The sequence below is a fragment of the Salmo trutta genome, chromosome 40 (assembly GCF_901001165.1).
Source record: "Salmo trutta chromosome 40, fSalTru1.1, whole genome shotgun sequence".
NCBI classification, from domain to species: Eukaryota; Metazoa; Chordata; class Actinopteri; order Salmoniformes; family Salmonidae; genus Salmo; species Salmo trutta.
Genome location: NC_042996.1, coordinates 25235760 through 25254381, shown reverse-complemented (window position 1 = coordinate 25254381; position 18622 = coordinate 25235760). Strand labels below are relative to the sequence as shown.

Here is an 18622-nt window from a genome sequence, read left to right as displayed (position 1 = left end):
GGACATGGTCAAAAGTAGTGCACTAAATAGGCAATAGGGTGCCATTTGAGATGCACACTTAGTCTGCTGTGTTTTGTGCGGGCCCTGATCAGAAAGCCAACAAAGTTATCTGTGAGATGTCCACTGGAATCAGAAGTAGGACACAAATTGTGTTTTACTGACAGGGGCTTTGTTGAAATGAAAGATATGAAAGCCTGGATTGAGGTGTTATCAGATAGAGAATGTTATCTAACTCTAAGGTGGTTCGTTGACAGGGTGAATCTGAGTCTTTGTGGTCACAGATAGTCTGTGACCAAGAGGTTGGCAAATAGGTTTTAGTAGGAAGGGTTTAGTGCAGTGGTTCCAAACTCCGGTCCTCGAGTACCCCAACAGCACACCTTTTTGTTGTAGCCAGACAAAAACACCTGATTCAACTCATTGAGGGCTTGATGATAAGTGGACATGTTGAATCAGGTGTGCTGTTGGGGTACTGGAGGAGTGGGGAAACACTGGGGTTGTGGTTTGCCTTGCCTGGCTCTTAAAAAGGGCGAATCTGAGTCTGCGTTCACACAGATAGTAGTCTCAGCTTGGTGTGGCTTTTCTGATCTGATATGAATAAAGAATGTGAGATATTTTTCTTCATTTTTTCTTTTATTGATTGAAACAAAGCATGCCTTTCATACTTGAATGACTGCTCAGTGCTCAGCTGGTCCAATATGTGCTAGCAGACCAAGATGAAGAGCACAACAGTCAGAGGATGTCTTCAACACAACACTTCACTAACATGACAAGACATCTCCGAAAAGGAGAGAGAAGAGACAACATGGGCGTACTTTGCCCTCAGTTATCATCCCATGAGAGAAGTATCCTTGTAAAACTGTCCATGCTTTGAAGGTTGTTTGAAACTAAACAGCACCATCCCCACACACTGAGATTTTTTACTCACACTAAGTTTCTAGGCAAACAAGCTGTTATTTGCATGGAACATCTTTAAAGGGAAGACTGTAAATATGTCTTTCTTTGTTTCTCATTCCCATCTGATATTCTAGAGTGCTTTTGGTGGTTTTATTTGCATGTCTTGGAAGTTTTAAACATGTGGTTAAAACATGGGCCTGTTTGAGAAGAATCACTCAGAGCTTAGATACAGTTTTGTCTTCATGAACTAGCAACTGATTCCTGACAAGATTAATACTAAGAAAAATAATTAAATAGCTTCTTTCTGCAGTGTGATGTGTTCAAGATCACAACTATTTTACCTCCTTGAAGTTGACAGTGATGGCAATGCATTCTACCTTTCAACCACATGAAGGTATCTTCAAGATCTAAAGATCATTGAGAGAGCAAGATAATTCATTGTATCCTGAATGTATCCTACATTATTTCTATGGTTGTTATTTAGGGATTGAGTGGTTGTATTGTGTGTCATCCCATGTATGTCCTACCTGTTTCCACAACAACCAATGTTATGGTGTCTCTTTGATCGATTGAAATGAACAGGACCTGTCATGCATGCCTTCACAAGCAATTGATGGTTTTACAATTGTTTTTACTCAATGAGACCTGTTGAAGACAGAATGTCCAGAAATATCTGTATCCTACCTAACACCATAATACCAACAATATAAATGCATAAAGCACAGATTTTTAATAAGACAGTATTGGTCACATGGATTCATTGATTGAATGAAAAAAATATATTTGGGAGCTAAATAGTTGAAGTCTCGTCTCTCTACCGTTGTCCCGTTTGGTTTTAACAGGGGGTGGGCGGTTTAGCACTGTCATACTCCCTCCATTGTGTCTCCCTCTACAAATGATAAAACAGTGTCTCTTGGGAGGCGAAAGCAGCACATCCCTGTTGTCCCGGAATCTAAAATCCACCACATCAGTCCAGGAGGACAACCACATTCACACCACTGCCGCCAAGAGATGACCCGTCCAGTCGCCGCTCCCGAAGCCAACGCTGCTACGGGGGGTTTGGACCTGCATAGCACCAACGCTCCGCCGACTGACCCCAAGAACAAGACGCGACTAACCCAAAGAAGGGAACAGAGATTTTTTTGATACGAACACCCAGGACTACTTATCTTCTAAAGGAATTATCTAGCTAATTTCCTTTTTCCCCCTCACTAAAGCAAGCAGCGGTAGTTGTGTTCAATGACACCATGCTCATTGTCTCGTCCCGCAGTGCGCTGCTGTCCGTCTACTATCCCCAGATCTTCCTCATCCTCACCAGCGGTAGCTACCTGTAGGTTGGCACGTGCTTTTTACCCTTCTCTCCAATAGGTGCTTGTAGAGAGAGCCATGTGATGGTGTGCATTTGTAAGCTCTCTTTACATTTTGAATCTCTATTATACACTAATTTCATTAATTTGTTGATTAGGACATTTACGCACGTGAAAAGTATGTGTAGTGTGAGGTGTATAATGTAATTTCACTATAAAATGATCAACTCAAATAAGCTATTGGAACTTATATAATAGCCTATTGTAAAATACTGGGAAGGTATTGGCCTTTACATTAAATTGTTGGTGCAAAACAACAAATATCTGTTTGGTTTTGTGACTGAAAATAGAATATTAATAACAAAACCCATAAGAAAATATTAATAACAAAACCTATAAGAAAACCACTTAACAAGAATAAAAACGTTTAATGAACATTTAACATGTCTGTTGAATAGCTTAATTTAAACATTATTTGACAAAATGTATTTTCCAACAACCTAAAAGTTGTACAGTCAATGGAGAGCTGCTCCAACTTCCCAAACTGACAAATGAAATTAAGTCAATATTTTGATGGATTTATAAATGACTTGTTATATTCACAGTGTTCAATAACTAAATTGATGAAATTACCTGACTAGTAGGATTTACGCATTGCAACATGACCATGTTCCAGACATGCTATATTTCTAAAGCAACATATGGAAAAGAGCAACATGTCGCTGGATGACATCCTGTGTTCTGTAGACAGTAGGACTGCACAACTGGTTATTTCGTATTACATTAAAAGACCCATGCCCTCACAGAACGAATGATTACTGCACAGATATGTCTCATACTTGTACAGACAGACCTGACCAATACCTAAAACAGCCCTTGTTGAGGTTCATGGCTTTAGATAAAATGTGGGAATAAACAGCTATTAGTCAGAGTTGGTTTGTTGTCTGTTCTTCATCGGCTAACCATTGCTTGCTTTTGTGCATTTTAAAACCTGATTCAGTGACCCGAAGTAAATCTTACACACAGTGGTCCTTTAAAATTTATGAGGGTCAAGTTGCAGGTTTTGCTTGTTTATCTGAAGTTAGTATTTAACGTGTTTATTTGTCAGTCTCAAAACATAATCAATCAAGTGTAAACCAGAAGTTATTGGCAAATACAAAAGAGAAATTGGCCCATTACTGTGATTCGGCTCATTTTCAGGGTTACGGCAAGCCACACGAGTCACGCTCCCCATCCCTTTCTCTTTTTGTAAGAGGGCGGTGGAGCAGGGTCGTTCCTAACTGACTCAGATCTATAAGGTCACAATAAACAATCTCAGTGACCTGTGAGCTTGTCTCGAACCAGCTGTGTGTCTTAAATCAGCTGTGTGTCTTAAGTGCTCTATCTAGATTGGTAGCGAAACTACCTGCGAGCCAAACCAAAACCTGACTGATGTGAGGGAACACTATAGCCCATGGGGGGGACCTGTAGAATCTGTAGCTACAGTCCGTGCCACGCCGACTCTGCCCCGCCAACTCTATGCCTTGATGATTAACTATCTCCCTCTCTCTCCCCTCCCATCTCTCCCCCCCATAGGGCGCTGTCCTCGGTGGTAGCTTTGGGCGCTAACATCATCTGCAACAAGATCCCTGGGCTGGCCCCGAGACAGCGCGCACTCTGCCAGAGCCGCCCGGATGCCATCATCGTCATCGGCGAGGGTGCCCAGCAGGGCATCAATGAATGCCAATACCAGTTTCGCTATGGCCGCTGGAACTGCTCCGCCCTGGGCGAGAGGACCGTCTTTGGACAAGAGCTGAGAGTAGGTCAGTCTACCTGCTGCAATTAGTCTAGTCAAACGCACATAACTTGTTAGGGGGTGCTGGGCTGAAGAAAACTTGTAGGGACAGTTTCCCAGAAGCCGATTAACCCTATTCCTGGACAAAAAAACAATTTTCGATGGAGATTGCCCACTGAGCTTGATTTTTAGTCCAGGACTAGGCTTAATCTGTGTCCGAGAAATAACCCTGTATAGATGAAGTACGACCCGCAATGTTGTGGGTCGTACTTCATCTCTACTGTACATTCTCTACAGTGTGGCTGCTCCACACTGAGAAGGATATAATAATAGTTTATGATGATGATGCAGTGATTGCATCAGAATGCCCACCAGATGAAGCATTGGTGAGAGGTGAGCAGCTGATTGTGCCAACTGGGCAGAATGAGAAGTCACTGGCTTTTCCTTGCCCCGATGAAAACGTATAGGTCTACTGTCAGTGACTAGTGCCTAACTCACAGTCCAACCAATGCAGTCCAAGGTGCATGACACAAAGCATAAGCTGGATATCTAAAACAAATCTGATCAGCCACTCTTACAGGAAAATGAAAGTTCAATTAAAGTTGTTTCTGTTGAACTTCCTTTTTCTTCCCAGTGGCTATATTCAGGCCAGGGCACTGGTTACAGGAGATGTTATGGTCGTCAGTTCAGGGCAATACAATTTGGTGAAGGTGGGAGCGACAGCTATCATCATGGCCAATTTGGTTGTTGTAGTGTGTGCGGTGCTACTCCTGCAATAGAAGCAACGATGAGAGGTTCACAAACTAGACTTCCTCTTCATTAGAATGAAGAGTGAAGCTCTATGGTTAGTGAAACTACTTCAGTGAAATCTTCCAGTGAGAATATTGTTCTTTCACCATCATCCTCCTTCAATAACCACAGTGAATACCGTACTTTTACTCCATAATATTAGGCATACGGGAACAATTGAAACTTGAAGCCGTGTTGCTAGTGTCCTGAAGGGGTTTCAATCATACAACAGTCAGTCCTACATGTGACCTCATTGTGTAGAAGTTTGTCCTGCTTCTGGGCTTGAGTTTGGTTTTTGGCATTCATTCTTACAACACTGACTGTCCTAAATACAGTAGATCTATATTAATTATTGTGTGAAAATTAACCAGAATGTCCTTAGAAGTGCAACCTCTCCTAACTATCTATACTCATAATCTCTAAACATCGCTCTGATTTGGTTTTAGTCAGCATTCCCCTATTTTTTTATTTCCCACAGCACACCAGTGGTATTGGTCTTAATACTCTTATATAAGTTGTCTATCACTCAGAAATGTTTTGTTGCGGTCTCACTGTGGTTTGGGAACTGTGTTTAATCCAACAGCTCTGGAAACAATCACTTCTCTCACAGACAGGCGGACTGCTGGATCCAGGATTCATTTAGTTGTTTTATTAGAGGAAAGGAAATTTATCTATTCCTCTGTTCACCGTGGTGTATTAGGGTTATGGTGTGCTAGGTGGCTAATAGGGACACTCAGCTTGTCCCTCTACTGACTGTATATGTTGGGAGAGATTGATATGGCAAGAACTCTGTCGATCTACTGGGAAGTTATGGTAGGACTCACCTCTTGGGTTGTTGTTGGTAGTGATGAAATGTTAGATGTGTCATTCACAGGGCCTGGACAGGCTCATCCTATGGTCAATTGATCCATTCGAGTTCATGCATGTATAAAGGCATCACGGGTGTCAAGAAGTTCCTCTTCAAACACTTAATCTGATTGACCTGCAAGGACAGGGAACATACACCATAACTATTGAGTGAGACCGGAGTTTCTGTCTTGACCACAAATCCAGGTCAGCTACAGCAGTTAGAATACCCACAACAATGGAACCAAGCATGCATTACTCTACAATCAAAACACATTTTATATGCTGGGGACAACATTTGGCAGCTCGAGGAAAACCTTCACTATTCTACATTTACTGAAAGGTCAGTTTCCCTGGTTCAGACTGATGAGAGAAGACTTCAGAGTTAAAGTTATGGATCAGTGAGCCACAGAGCTAATGGGATCTACGAGTGAGTTTGTCAGGTTGGAGAGAAGCCACCCCATTGCCTTCCACTAGACAGCATGCATTAATACTCAGGTTGTTGAGGAGAATGGAACCCAACATAGTATCTTGATTGAGGCGGGAAATATCCTATTACAAGGACAACGCAATTGTAATGTTATATACAGTTGAAGTCGGAAGTTTACATACACTTAGGTTGGAGTCATTAAAACTCATTTTTCAACCACTCCACAAATTTCTTGTTAACAAACTATAGTTTTTACAAGTTGGTTAGGACATCTACTTTGTGCATGACACAAGTAATTTTTCCAACAATTGTTTACAGACAGATTATTTCACTTATAATTCAATTCCATTGGGTCAGAAGTTTACATACACTAAGTTGACTGCGCCTTTAAACAGTTTGGAAAATTCCAGAAAATGGTTTTAGAAGCTTCTGATAGGCTGCTAATTGACATAATTTGAGTGAATTGGAGGTGTACCTGTGGATGTATTTCAAGGCCTACCTTCAAACTCAGTGTCTCTTTGCTTGACATCATGGGAAAATCAAAAGAAATCAGCCAAGACCTCAGAAAAAAAATGTGGACCTCCCCAAGTCTGGTTCATCCTTGAGAGCGATTTCCAAACGCCTCAAGGTACCACATTCATCTGTACAAACAATAGCACGCAAGTATAAACACCATGGGACCACGCAGCCATCATACCGCTCAGGAAGGAGACGCATGCAAATCAATCCCAGAACAACAGCAAAGGATCTTGTGAAGATGCTGGAGGAAACAGGTACAAAAGTATCTACATCCACAGTAAAACAAGTCCTATATCGACATAACCTGAAAGGCCGTTCAGCAAGAAAGAAGCCACTGTTCCAAAACCACCATAAAAAAGCCAGACTACACATGGGGACAAAGATTGTACTTTTTGGAGAAATGTCCTCTGGTCTGATGAAACAAAAATAGAACTGTTTGGCCATAATGCCCATTGTTATGTTAGGAGGAAAAAGGGGGAGGCTTGCAAGCCAAAGAACACCATCCCAACCGTGAAGCACGGGGGTGGCAGCATCATGTTGTGGGGCTGCTTTGCTGCAGGAGGGACTGGTGCACTTCACAAAATAGATGGCATCATGAAGTATGAAAATTATGTGGCTATATTGAAGCAACATCTCAAGACATCAGTCAGGAAGTTAAAGCTTGGTCGCAAATGGGTCTTCCAAATGGACAATGACCCCAAGCATTCTTCCAAAGTTGTGGCAAAATGGCTTAAGGACAACAAATTCAAGGTATTGGAGTGACCATCACAAAGCCCTGACTTCAATCCTATAAAATATTTGTGGGCAGAATTGAAAAAAAAGGAGGCCTAAAAACCTGACTCAGTTACACCATCTCTGTCAGGAGGAATGGGCCAAAATTCACCCAACTTATTGTGGGAAGCTTGTGGAAGGCTATCCGGAACGTTTGACCCAAGTTAAACAATTTAAAGGCAATGCTACCAAATACTAATTGAGTGTATGGAAACTTCTGACCCACTGGGAATGTGATGAAATAAATAAAAGCTGAAATAAATCATTCTCTCTACTATTATTCTGACGTTTCACATTCTTAAAATAAAGTGGTGATCCTAACTGACCTAAAACAGTGAATTCTTACTTGGATTAAATGTCAGGAATTGTGAAAAACTGAGTTTAAATGTATTTGGCTGAGGTGTATGTAAACTTCTGACTTCAACTGTACAGTAATTCATTTCCTTTCCATGCTGTAAATGTTAATGTGTTTGTTCTGAAATGGAAAGCGGGCCATTTGAAAGTCTCTTACGGGTATTTATCGTTGCTTTGACAGTGTAGTTTGACAGAATGATCAATGGTATAGCAGATGTGAGAATGTATCATGTGGTTGTGGGTCTATAACCCATGATAAGTTACCACCACCAGCTACAAAAACAATATAGTAATGTTCACTTAACATTTATCTAGCATCTTTAAGCGGATTTGTGTGTTTATTAACTTCTTATAAATAATTTACAAGACGTTACATTACATTCATAAACAACTTAGAGTGAAGGTAGTGAGTTCAATAACGCTACATTGTAAGCTATAGAATGACAAATGTGTTGGCTGAAGCAGAAACCAACTGGCACACATTAAGTGCACTTATAGATAGGATAATCTACACTGAACAAAACTATAAACATAACATTTAAAGTGTTGGTCCCATGTTTCATGAGCTGAAATAAAAGATCCCAGATATTTTCCAAATGCTAAAAAGATTATTTCTCTCAAATTTTGTGCACAAATTTGTTTACATCCCTGTTAGTGAGCATTTCTCTTTTGCCAAGATAATCCATCCACCTGACAGGTGTGGCATATCAAGAAGCTGATTAAACAACATGATCATTACATAGGTGCACCTTGTGCTGGGGACAATAAAAGGCCACTCTAAAATGTGCAGTTTTGTCACACAACACAATGCCACAGATGAGCATGCAATTGGCATGCTGACTACAGGAATGTCCACCAGAGCTGTTGCCAGATAATTTAATGTTAATTTTTCTACCATAAGCCAAGGCGGCTTATGCTAGAGAAATTAACATTAAAGACTCAGGGCCTCATTGGAGGCCAATGCCATTTTAGAGAAATTGGCAGTACGTCCAACTGGCCTCACAACCGCAAACCACGTGTATGGCGTAGTGTTGGCGAGCGGTTTGCTGATGTCAAATCAAAATCAAATCAAATTTTATTGGTCACATACACATGGTGAGCGGATGTTAATGCGAGTGTAGCGAAATGCTTGTGCTTCTAGTTCCGACAGTGCAGTAATATATAATCTAACAATTTTCCAACAACTACCTAATACACACAAATCTAAAGCGATGAATGAGAATATGTACATATAAATATATGGATGAGTGATGGCCGAGCGGCATAGGCAAGGTGCAATAGATGGTATAAAATACACTATATACATATGATATGAGTCATGTAAGATATGTAAACATTATTAAAGTGGAATTATTTAAAGTGGCATTGTTTAAAGTGACTAGTGATCCATTTATTAAAGTGGCCAGTGATTGGGTCTCAATGCAGGCAGCAGCCTCTCTGAGTTAGTGATTGCTGTTTAACAGTCTGATGGCCTTGAGATAGAAGCTGTTTTTCCGTCTCTTGGTCCCAGCTTTGATGCATCTGTACTGACCTCGCCTTCTGAATGGTAGCGGTGTGAAAGGGCAGTGGCTCGGGTGGTTGTTGTCCTTGATGATCTTTTTGTCCTTGATGATCTTTTTGTCCTTTATGCGACATCGGGTGCTGTAGGTGTCATGGAGGGCAGGTAGTTTACCCCCGGTGATGCGTTGTGCAGACCTCACTACCCTCTGGAGAGCCTTGCGGTTGAGGGCGGTGCAGTTGCCGTACCAGTTTGTTAGGGTTTTGGGTGACAAGCCAAATTTCTTCAGCCTCCTGAGGTTGAAGAGGCGCTGTTGCGCCTTCTTCACCACACTGTCTGTGTGGGTGGACCATTTCAGTTAGTCTGTGATGTGTACGCAGAGGAACTTAATCAATCAAATTGATTTATAAAGCCCTTCTTACATCAGCTGATGTCACAAAGTGCTGTACAGAAAACTTTCCACCTTCTCCACTGCTGTCCCTTCGATGTGGATAGGGGGATCCTCCCTCTGCTGTTTCCTGAAATCCACGATAATCTCCTTTGTTTTGTTGATTTTGAGTGAGAGGTTGTTTTCCTGACACCACATTCCGAGTGTCCTCACCTCCTCCCTGTCTCGTCATTGTTGGTAATCAAGCTCACTACTGTTGTGTCGTCTGCAAACTTAATGATTTGAGTTGGAGGCGTGCATGGCCACGCAGTCGTGGGTGAACAGAAAGTACAGGAGGGGGCTGAGCACGCACCCTTGTGGGGCCCCAGTGTTGAGAGTCAGCGAAGGGGGTGGCCCGTCAGAAAGTCCAGGACCCAACTGTACAGGGAGGGGTTGAGACCCAGGGCCTCCAGCTTGATGATGAGCTTAGAGGGTACTATGGTGTTGAATGCTGAGCAGTAGTCAATGAATAGCATTCTTATATAGGTATTCCTCTTGTCCAGATGGGATAGGGCAGTGTGCAGTGTGATGGCGATTGCATCGTCTGTGGACCTGTTGGGTCAATGTTGGGTCAACGTTGTGAACAGAGTGCCCCATGGTGGCTGTGGGGTTACGGTATGGGCAGGCATAAGCTACGGACAACAAACACAATTGTATTTTACTGACAGCAATTTCAATGCATAGAGATACGGTGACAAGATCCTGAGGCCCATTATTGTGCCATTCATCCGCCGCCCAGTTCTTCAATGGCCTGCATACTAACCAGACATGTCCCCCTATTTCCTTTTATGAACTGTAACTCTAATTGTTGCATTTATATTTTTGTTCAGTATATATACACTCTATAATACTATAGTACATATACTACTATAGTAATACTATAGTACATACAGTAGTTTGTTCTGTATCTGCTGTACAGACACAGATACAGTAAGGCTCCTCTGGTCAACCAGCAGATGTCACTTGGGTTTTATCAGTGGAGTCTTACCCAGCCCACCTGTTAAAAATTAGGGCTCTGATGAGAGTCAATTAGACAGAGACTATCAAATAAGGAATGGTAGGTATTTATTAGCCTGTTACAGGTTAATTACATTAGACTAGTATAAGGCCGAACTGCAGTCAAGTCACCTAGTAATGTAAAGTGTGGATGAATTTTGTTGTAGTGGGCCACAAGCCTTTCATTAGGCCACAACATAAAATACTATACTGTATTGTAACATAAACTCATACTCATACTATGCACTACAACTCACCTAGGACTAGTGCAAGATAACTCTTTGCCGCTCTCTCCCTCTCTCTCCTCCCCAGGTAGCCGAGAGGCGGCGTTCACCTATTCCATCACGGCGGCTGGCGTGGCACATTCGGTGACAGCGGCGTGTAGTCAGGGCAACCTGAGCCAGTGTGGCTGCGACAGGGAGAAGCAGGGCTACCATGACCAGGAGGAGGGCTGGAAGTGGGGAGGCTGCTCAGCCAACATCAAGTACGGCGTGGAGTTCTCCAGACGCTTCGTGGATGCCCGAGAGATCAAGAAGAACGCCCGACGTCTGATGAACCTGCATAATAATGAGGCAGGACGAAAGGTAAAGTGACTGACACTGCTTGTCTTGTTGTCTGGGGTTTTAAGACACCTAACAAACATGTAGTTGTTTCTGTAGTGATCTAGAATATCAGACAATAGAATATAATACAACTCAATCAGGAAAGTATACTGAACAAAAATATAAATGCAACATGCAAAGTGTTGGTCCCTTTGTTTCATGAAGTGAAATAAAAAGATCCCGGAAATGTTCCATATGCACAAAAAGTGTATTTCTCTCAAATTTTGTGCAGAGATTTGTTCACATCCATGTTAGTGAGCATTTGTCATTTGTCAAGATAATCCATCCACCTGATAGGTGTGGCATATCAAGAAGCTGATTAAACAGCATGATCATTACACAGGTGCACCTTGTGCTGGGGACAAGAAAAGGCCACTCTAAAATGTGCAGTTTTGTCAGACAACACGGATGTCTCAAGTTTTGGAGGAGGGTGCAATTCGCATGCTGACTGCAGTAATATCCACCAGAGCTGTTGCCCTATATATAGTATAGTATGTCCAACCAGCCTCACAACCGACCTCTACATCCGGCTTCTTTACCTGCGGGATCGTATGAGACCAGCCAACCGGACAGCTGATGAAACTGTGGGTTTGCACAACCAGAGAATTTCTGCACAAATTGTCAGAAACTGCCTCAGGGAAATTCATCTGTGTGCTCGTCTTCCTCACCAGGGTCATGACCTGACTGCAGTTCGGCGTCATAACCAAGTGGGCAAATGCTCACCTTCGATGGCCACAGGCACGCTAGAGAAGTGTGCTCTTCACTGATGAATCCCGTTTGTTTTCTCTGGATTGATGTGTATGACAGCGTGTTCCAGTTCCCAGCAATATCCAGCAACTTCGCACAGCCATTGAAGTGTGGGACAACATTCCACACGACACAATCAACAGCCTGATCAACTCTATGCGAAGGAGATGGTTTTCTGATCCACGCCCCTACCTTTTTTTAAAGGTATCTATGACCAACAGATGCATATCTGTATTCCCAGTCATGTAAAATCTATAGATTAGGGCCTAAGGAATTTATTTCAATTGACTGATTTCCTTATATGAACTGTAACGCAGTAAAATCTTTGAAATTGTTGCATTTATATATTTTTTCAGTGTAAATATAAGTTCAGAGGAGACTGCATACTAGTTTAAAAACAAAGGGTTTCAGAATGTGTGTGTGTGAGAGAGCACATGATTGTGTGCCTGCCCATGTGTGGGTGTGTGTGTGAACTCGCCCCTGTGTGTATGTGTGTGTGTGAGCGGAGGGAACGCAAGGCCGGGCAAACCGGTTGCCAAATGGAGTCCTGCCATAACCCTGCAGTCCTATTCATTGAAATACAGAGCATTAAGTCAGGATACAGGATATTATTGCAAAGTCTCTCTCTCTTCCTCTCTCGGTGGCAGCCCCCAAAACCATGCTGCTGCACCACTGCACACACTGAACCAACCTAATCAAGAGCCAATTCCCCTAACTTGATAGCAGGGCAGATCAAGAGCAACAGGCTTGATACACTGATACACTCGTACATGATAGGCTAGTAGGCTACAGTACTGGCCACCCAGTTAGAAGTTTTTAATTCCTATTGACAATGCATCTAATGTCAACACTGATAGATATTGCTTTGTGTTAGAATTTTCTATTATTTTTGGGGGAACATTAGTCTACATAAACATTTCAGATTTGGTCACAACTAAACTCACATTTCTGGCCCTCGCTACATATTCTGGCCCTCACTACATATTCGTCGCCAGACCCACTGGCTCCAGGTCATCCATAAGTCTTTGCTAGGTAAAGCTCCGCCTTATCTCAGCTCACTGGTCACGATAACAACACCCACCCATAGCACGCGCTCCAGCAGGAAAATCTCACTGGTCATCCCCAAAGCCAACACCTCTTTTGGCCACCTTTCCTTCCAGTTCTCTGCTGCCAATGACTGGAACGAATTGCAAAAATCGCTGAAGCTGGAGACTTATATTTCCCTCACATACTTTAAACATCAGCTGAGCAGCTAACTGATCGTTGCAGCTGTACACAGCCCATCTGTGAATAGCCCACCCAATCTACAGTGAGGGAAAAAAGTATTTGATCCCCTGCTGATTTTGTACGTTTGCCCACTGACAAAAAATGATCAGTCTATAATTTTAATGGTAGGTTTATTTGAACAGTGAGAGACAGAATAACAAAAAAATAATCCAGAAAAACGCATGTCAAAAATGTTATAAATTGATTTGCATTTTAATGAGGGAAATAAGTATTTGACCCCCTCTCAATCAGAAAGATTTCTGGCTCCCAGGTGTCTTTTATACAGGTAACGAGCTGAGATTAGGAGCACACTCTTAAAGGGAGTGCTCCTAATCTCAGTTTGATACCTGTATAAAAGACACCTGTCCACAGAAGCAATCAATCAATCAGATTCCAAACTCTCCACCATGGCCCAGACCAAAGAGCTCTCCAAGGATGTCAGGGACAAGATAGTAGACCTACACAAGGCTGGAATGGGCTACAAGACCATCACCAAGCAGCTTGGTGAGAAGGTGACAACACTTGGTGCGATTATTCGCAAATGGAAGAAACACAAAAGAACTGTCAATCTCCCTCGGCCTGGGGCTCCATGCAAGATCTCACCTCGTGGAGTTGCAATGATCCTGAGAACGGTGAGGAATCAGCCCAGAACTACACAGGAGGATCTTGTCAAGGCAGCTGGGACCATAGTCACCAACAAAACAATTGGTAACACACTACGCCGTGAAGGACTGAAATCCTGCAGCGCCCGCAAGGTCCCCCTGCTCAAGAAAGCACATATACATGCCCGTCTGAAGTTTGCCAATGAACATCTGAATGATTCAGAGGACAACTGGGTGAAAGTGTTGTGGTAAGATGAGACCAAAATGGAGCTCTTTGGCATCAACTCAACTCGCCGTGTTTGGAGGAGGAGGAATGCTGCCTATGACCCCAAGAACACCATCCCCACCGTCAAACATGGAGGTGGAAACATTATGCTTTGGGGGTGTTATTCTGCTAAGGTGACAGGACAACTTCACCGCATAAAGGGGCGATGGACGGGGCCATATACCGTCAAATCTTGGGTGAGAACCTCCTTCCCTCAGCCAGGGCATTGAAAATGGGTCGTGGATGGGTATTCCAGCATGACAATGACCCAAAACATTTTTGACATGTGTTTTTCTGGATTTTTTTATGTTATTCTGTCTCTCACTGTTCAAATAAACCTACCATTAAAATTCTAGACTGATCATTTCTTTGTCAGTGGGCAAACGTACAAAATCAGGAGTGGATCAAATACTTTTTTCCCTCACTGTACCTACCTCATCCCCATATTTTTTTTATTTAGTTTTCTGCTCTTTTGCACACCAGTATTTCTACTTGCACATCACCATCTGCTCATCTATCACTCCAGTGTTAATTTGCTAAATTGTAATTACTTCGCCTCTATGGTCTATTTATTGCCTTACCTCCTCATGCCATTTGCACACACTGCATATAGACTTTCTTTTTTTTCTATTGTGTTATTGACTGTACGCTTGTTTATTCCATGTGTAACTCTGTGTTGTTGTTTGTGTCGCACTGCTTTGCTTTATCTTGGCCAGGTCGCAGTTGTAAATGAGAACTTGTTCTCAACTAGCTTACCTGGTTAAATAAAGGTGAATTTTTTTTTAATCAAAAATGTATAAAAAACTGTCAACTGCGTTTATTTTCAGCAAACTTAACATAAATATTTGTAAATGTAAATATTTGTATGAACATAACAAGATTCAACAACTGAGACATAAACTGAACAAGTTCCACAGACATGTGACTAACAGAAATGGAATAATGTGTCCCTGAACAAAGGGGGGTCAAAATCAAAAGTAACAGTCAGTATCTGGTGTGGCCACCAGCTGCATTAAGTACTGTAGTGCATCTCCTCCTCATGGACTGCACCATATTTGCCAGTTCTTTCTGTGAGATGATACCCCACTCTTCCACCAAGGCACCTGCAAGTTCCCGGACATTCCTGGGGGGAATGGCCCTAGCCCTCACCCTCCGATCCAACAGGTCCCAGACGTGCTCAATGGGATTGAGATCTGGGCTCTTCGCTGGCCATGGCAGAACACTGACATTCCTGTCTTGCAGGAAATCACGCACAGAACGAGCAGTATGGCTGGTGGCATTGTCATGCTGGAGGGTCATGTCAGGATGAGCCTGCAGGAAGGGTACCACATGATGGAGGAGGATGTCTTCCCTGTAACGCACAGCGTTGAGATTGCCTGCAATGACAACAAGCTCACTCAGATGCAGTGACACACCGCCCCAGACCACGACAGACACTCCACCTCCAAATCGATCCCGCTCCAGAGTACAGGCCTCGGTGTAACGCTCATTCCTTCAACAATAAACGCAAATCCGACCATCACCCCTGGTGAGACAAAACCACGACTCATCAGTGAAGAGCACTTTTTGCCAGTCCGGTCTGGTCCAGAGACGGTGGGTTTGTGCCCATTGACGACGTTGTTGCCGGTGATGTCTGGTGAGGACCTGCCTTACAACAGGCCTACAAGCCCTAAGTCCAGCCTCTCTCAGCCTATTGTGGTTAGTCGGAGCACTGATGGAGGGATTGTGCGTTCCTGGTGTAACTCGGGCAGTTGTTGTTGCCATCCTGTACCTGTCCCACAGGTGTGATGTTCGGATGTACCGATCCTGTGCAGGTGTTGTTACACATGGTCTGCCACTGCGAGGACGATCAGCTGTCCATCCTGCCTCCCTGTAGCGCTGTCTTAGGCCACATCTGGCCACATCTGCAGTCCTCATGCCTCCATGTCTAAGGCACGTTCACGCAGATGAGCAGGGACCCTGGGCATCTTTCTTTTGGTGTTTTTCAGAGTCAGTAGAAAGGCCTCTTTAGTGTCCTAAGTTTTCATAACTGTGACCCTAATTGCCTACCGTCTGTAAGCATTTAGTGTCTTAACGACCGTTTCGCAGGTGGATGTTCATTAATTGTTTATGGTTCATTGAACAAGTATGGGAAACAGTGTTTAAACCCTTTACAATGAAGATCTGTGAAGTTATTTGGATTTTTACGAATTATCTTTGAAAGACAGTGTCCTGAAAAAGGGAAAAAGGTTTCTTTTTTTGCTGAGTTTATATAACTCAAACCTAAATGATAAACTGTCATCTGTCAAATGTGTCCGCTAAATATATCCGCAAGACATCAAAACTTAAATCGCACATGAAACCTCAGTACAACGTTATACAGGTTCTGGTTACATGAGAGTTCTGGTCGTTTATTCTGTCCATTGTGGTCCTTAGGAAGGTAAAGTTAGTAAGAGAGTAGAGGCTTGAACCATAAGTTATTTTCCCTTTATTTTTATTACATATAGCTGGCATCACTGTCCAGTTGGGGGATTTGAAATATGTAGTCCATATGGACTTTAGGCTATATTGCAGGGGATGCCCTTAGTTAATAGACATAATGTATTGTAGAACTGTTGAATGAATGGAATATACAATTTGTGGATATGTGGGCTGGCCTAAACTCTTTCATACAAATCTCCAATTCACATCACTGTGAATTAAGTAGTGAAGATGTAACTCTTAAGAGTGTGCTTCCGAACTCAATGACAATGGCAGCATGTGTCTAACTAGCCTGATCCACCATCCTCACCGCTGGTCTCAGTTTGTTTCACTTCACATTATCACCTAATTTGTGTAGAGAAACAGAATGTAAGCTCGTGAGATCAGGATGGATCAATGACATTACTCTCAAATACTTTAAGCTACCTACACACAACTATTCAACATTTGGGATTTGCCAACTCTTACTCAAAGCATGTATCTAACCCTCGGGTCATGTCAACCTTTTCCAAACCTTGTATCCAACCCTCTTCTCTCCTCTCCCTCAGATCCTGGAGGAGCGTATGAAGTTGGAGTGTAAGTGTCACGGCGTGTCGGGCTCCTGCACCACCAAGACCTGCTGGATCACCTTACCCAAGTTCCGGGAGATTGGCTACATCCTGAAAGAGCGCTACAGCGAGGCGGTCCAAGTCGAACCGGTCCGGGCCTCCCGTCTCCGCCAACCCTCCTTCCTTCGGCTGAAGGAGGCGCGGGGCTACCAGAAACCCACGGACACAGATCTGGTCTACCTGGAGAGGTCTCCTAACTACTGCGAGGAGGACACGGCGACAGGGAGCACAGGGACGCGGGGGAGGCTGTGTAACCACACGTCACCCCATACTGACGGCTGCAATCTGATGTGTTGTGGTAGAGGCCACAACACCCACCAGTATACCCGCGTGTGGCAGTGCAACTGCAAGTTCCAGTGGTGCTGTTTTGTGAAGTGTAACACATGTAGTGAGAAGTCTGAGGTGTTCACCTGCAAATAAAGGATGGATGGACGGCCAGATGGATGGAGGAGGGGGACGGAGGGATGAAGGACGGAGCTGGGAAAAGGGACAAGGCAAGGCCACGAGAGAGGATACAAGGAAGGAAAAAAGGATACTAGGACGTGGACTTAGTGGGGAAAGACTTCAGGAGGGACTCTACAGAGTGGACTTGGAAAATTGTTCGATTCTTCACGGCTTCATTTTGCACATTGGACGTCCTATTTGATTTTAAAGAACAAAGAAAAGATTAAATGTACTAAAATGACAGAGAAAATACTTTGAGAAGTAGGCAAATAATGTTCTTCTTATGTGCTGACTGGAAAACTGTGATGCAGATATACTATGTGTTACAGGATATTGATGAAGTGCAAGGATTGTGGTTGTTCATTTTTCTGTCTCCAACCAAGCAAATCTGTTATTGGAAACATTGTGGACCCAAACTTTATCAAGTGCAGTTTTCACCTCCTCAGTAACACTGCTCAAAAAAGCAAAATAATCTCGACATCTGAAACAGGGAAGAAAAAACCCCGGATTAACTGACATAATTACAACCTCAAACTGGAAACGGTACATCAGCAAAGTGCCTTTTGACTGCGATGCGAGATGGATGGAGAGAGAAAGGAGCGTGGTTTCAATAGACTGACGTTGAAATGGTGGTGTACCTTGACTATCCAGTCACACTGTAATTACAATGCCGTCAGAAACCATTCACACCCCTTGATTTTTTTGTGTAGTGTTACAAAGTGGTATTAAAATGGATTTGTAATTTCCTGTCAACGATATACACAAAATACTCTATAATGTCAAAGTGGAAGAAAAATTCTAACATTTGTAGAAAACTCATGAAAAATAAAACACGAATACATCTTGATTAAATAAGTATTCAACCCTCTGAGTCAATACATGTTAGAATCACCTTTGGCAGCGATTATATCTCTTTCTGGGTAAGTCTCTAAGAGCTTTCCACACTTGGATTGTGCAACATTTGTCAATAATTTTATTCAAAATTCTTATAGCTCTGTCAAATTGGTTGCTGATCATTGCTAG

At 42.9% G+C, this 18622-nt stretch overlaps 1 protein-coding gene across 1 annotated transcript; it reads left to right on the top strand.

The window, feature by feature from the left end:
- The first annotated feature begins 2029 nt into the window (after nt 1-2029).
- On the top strand, nt 2030-17725 carry wnt7ba (wingless-type MMTV integration site family, member 7Ba). The gene is made up of 4 exons (XM_029742637.1): nt 2030-2224; nt 3777-4003; nt 10918-11189; nt 17096-17725. The coding sequence occupies exons 1-4, from the start codon at nt 2142-2144 to the stop codon at nt 17573-17575; spliced, it is 1062 nt and encodes a 353-aa protein (XP_029598497.1). The 5' UTR covers nt 2030-2141; the 3' UTR covers nt 17576-17725.
- Nucleotides 17726-18622: the final 897 nt, after the last annotated feature.

Bases quoted from the DNA above. Each gene is read 5' to 3' on its own strand.
- wnt7ba (XM_029742637.1), top strand. From the start codon at position 2,142: ATGCTCATTGTCTCGTCCCGCAGTGCGCTGCTGTCCGTCTACTATCCC. The intron at 4,004-10,917 runs GTCAGTCTACCT...TCTCCTCCCCAG, and splicing joins TGGACAAGAGCTGAGAGTAG to GTAGCCGAGAGGCGGCGTTC. The intron at 11,190-17,095 runs GTAAAGTGACTG...CCTCTCCCTCAG, and splicing joins ATAATGAGGCAGGACGAAAG to ATCCTGGAGGAGCGTATGAA.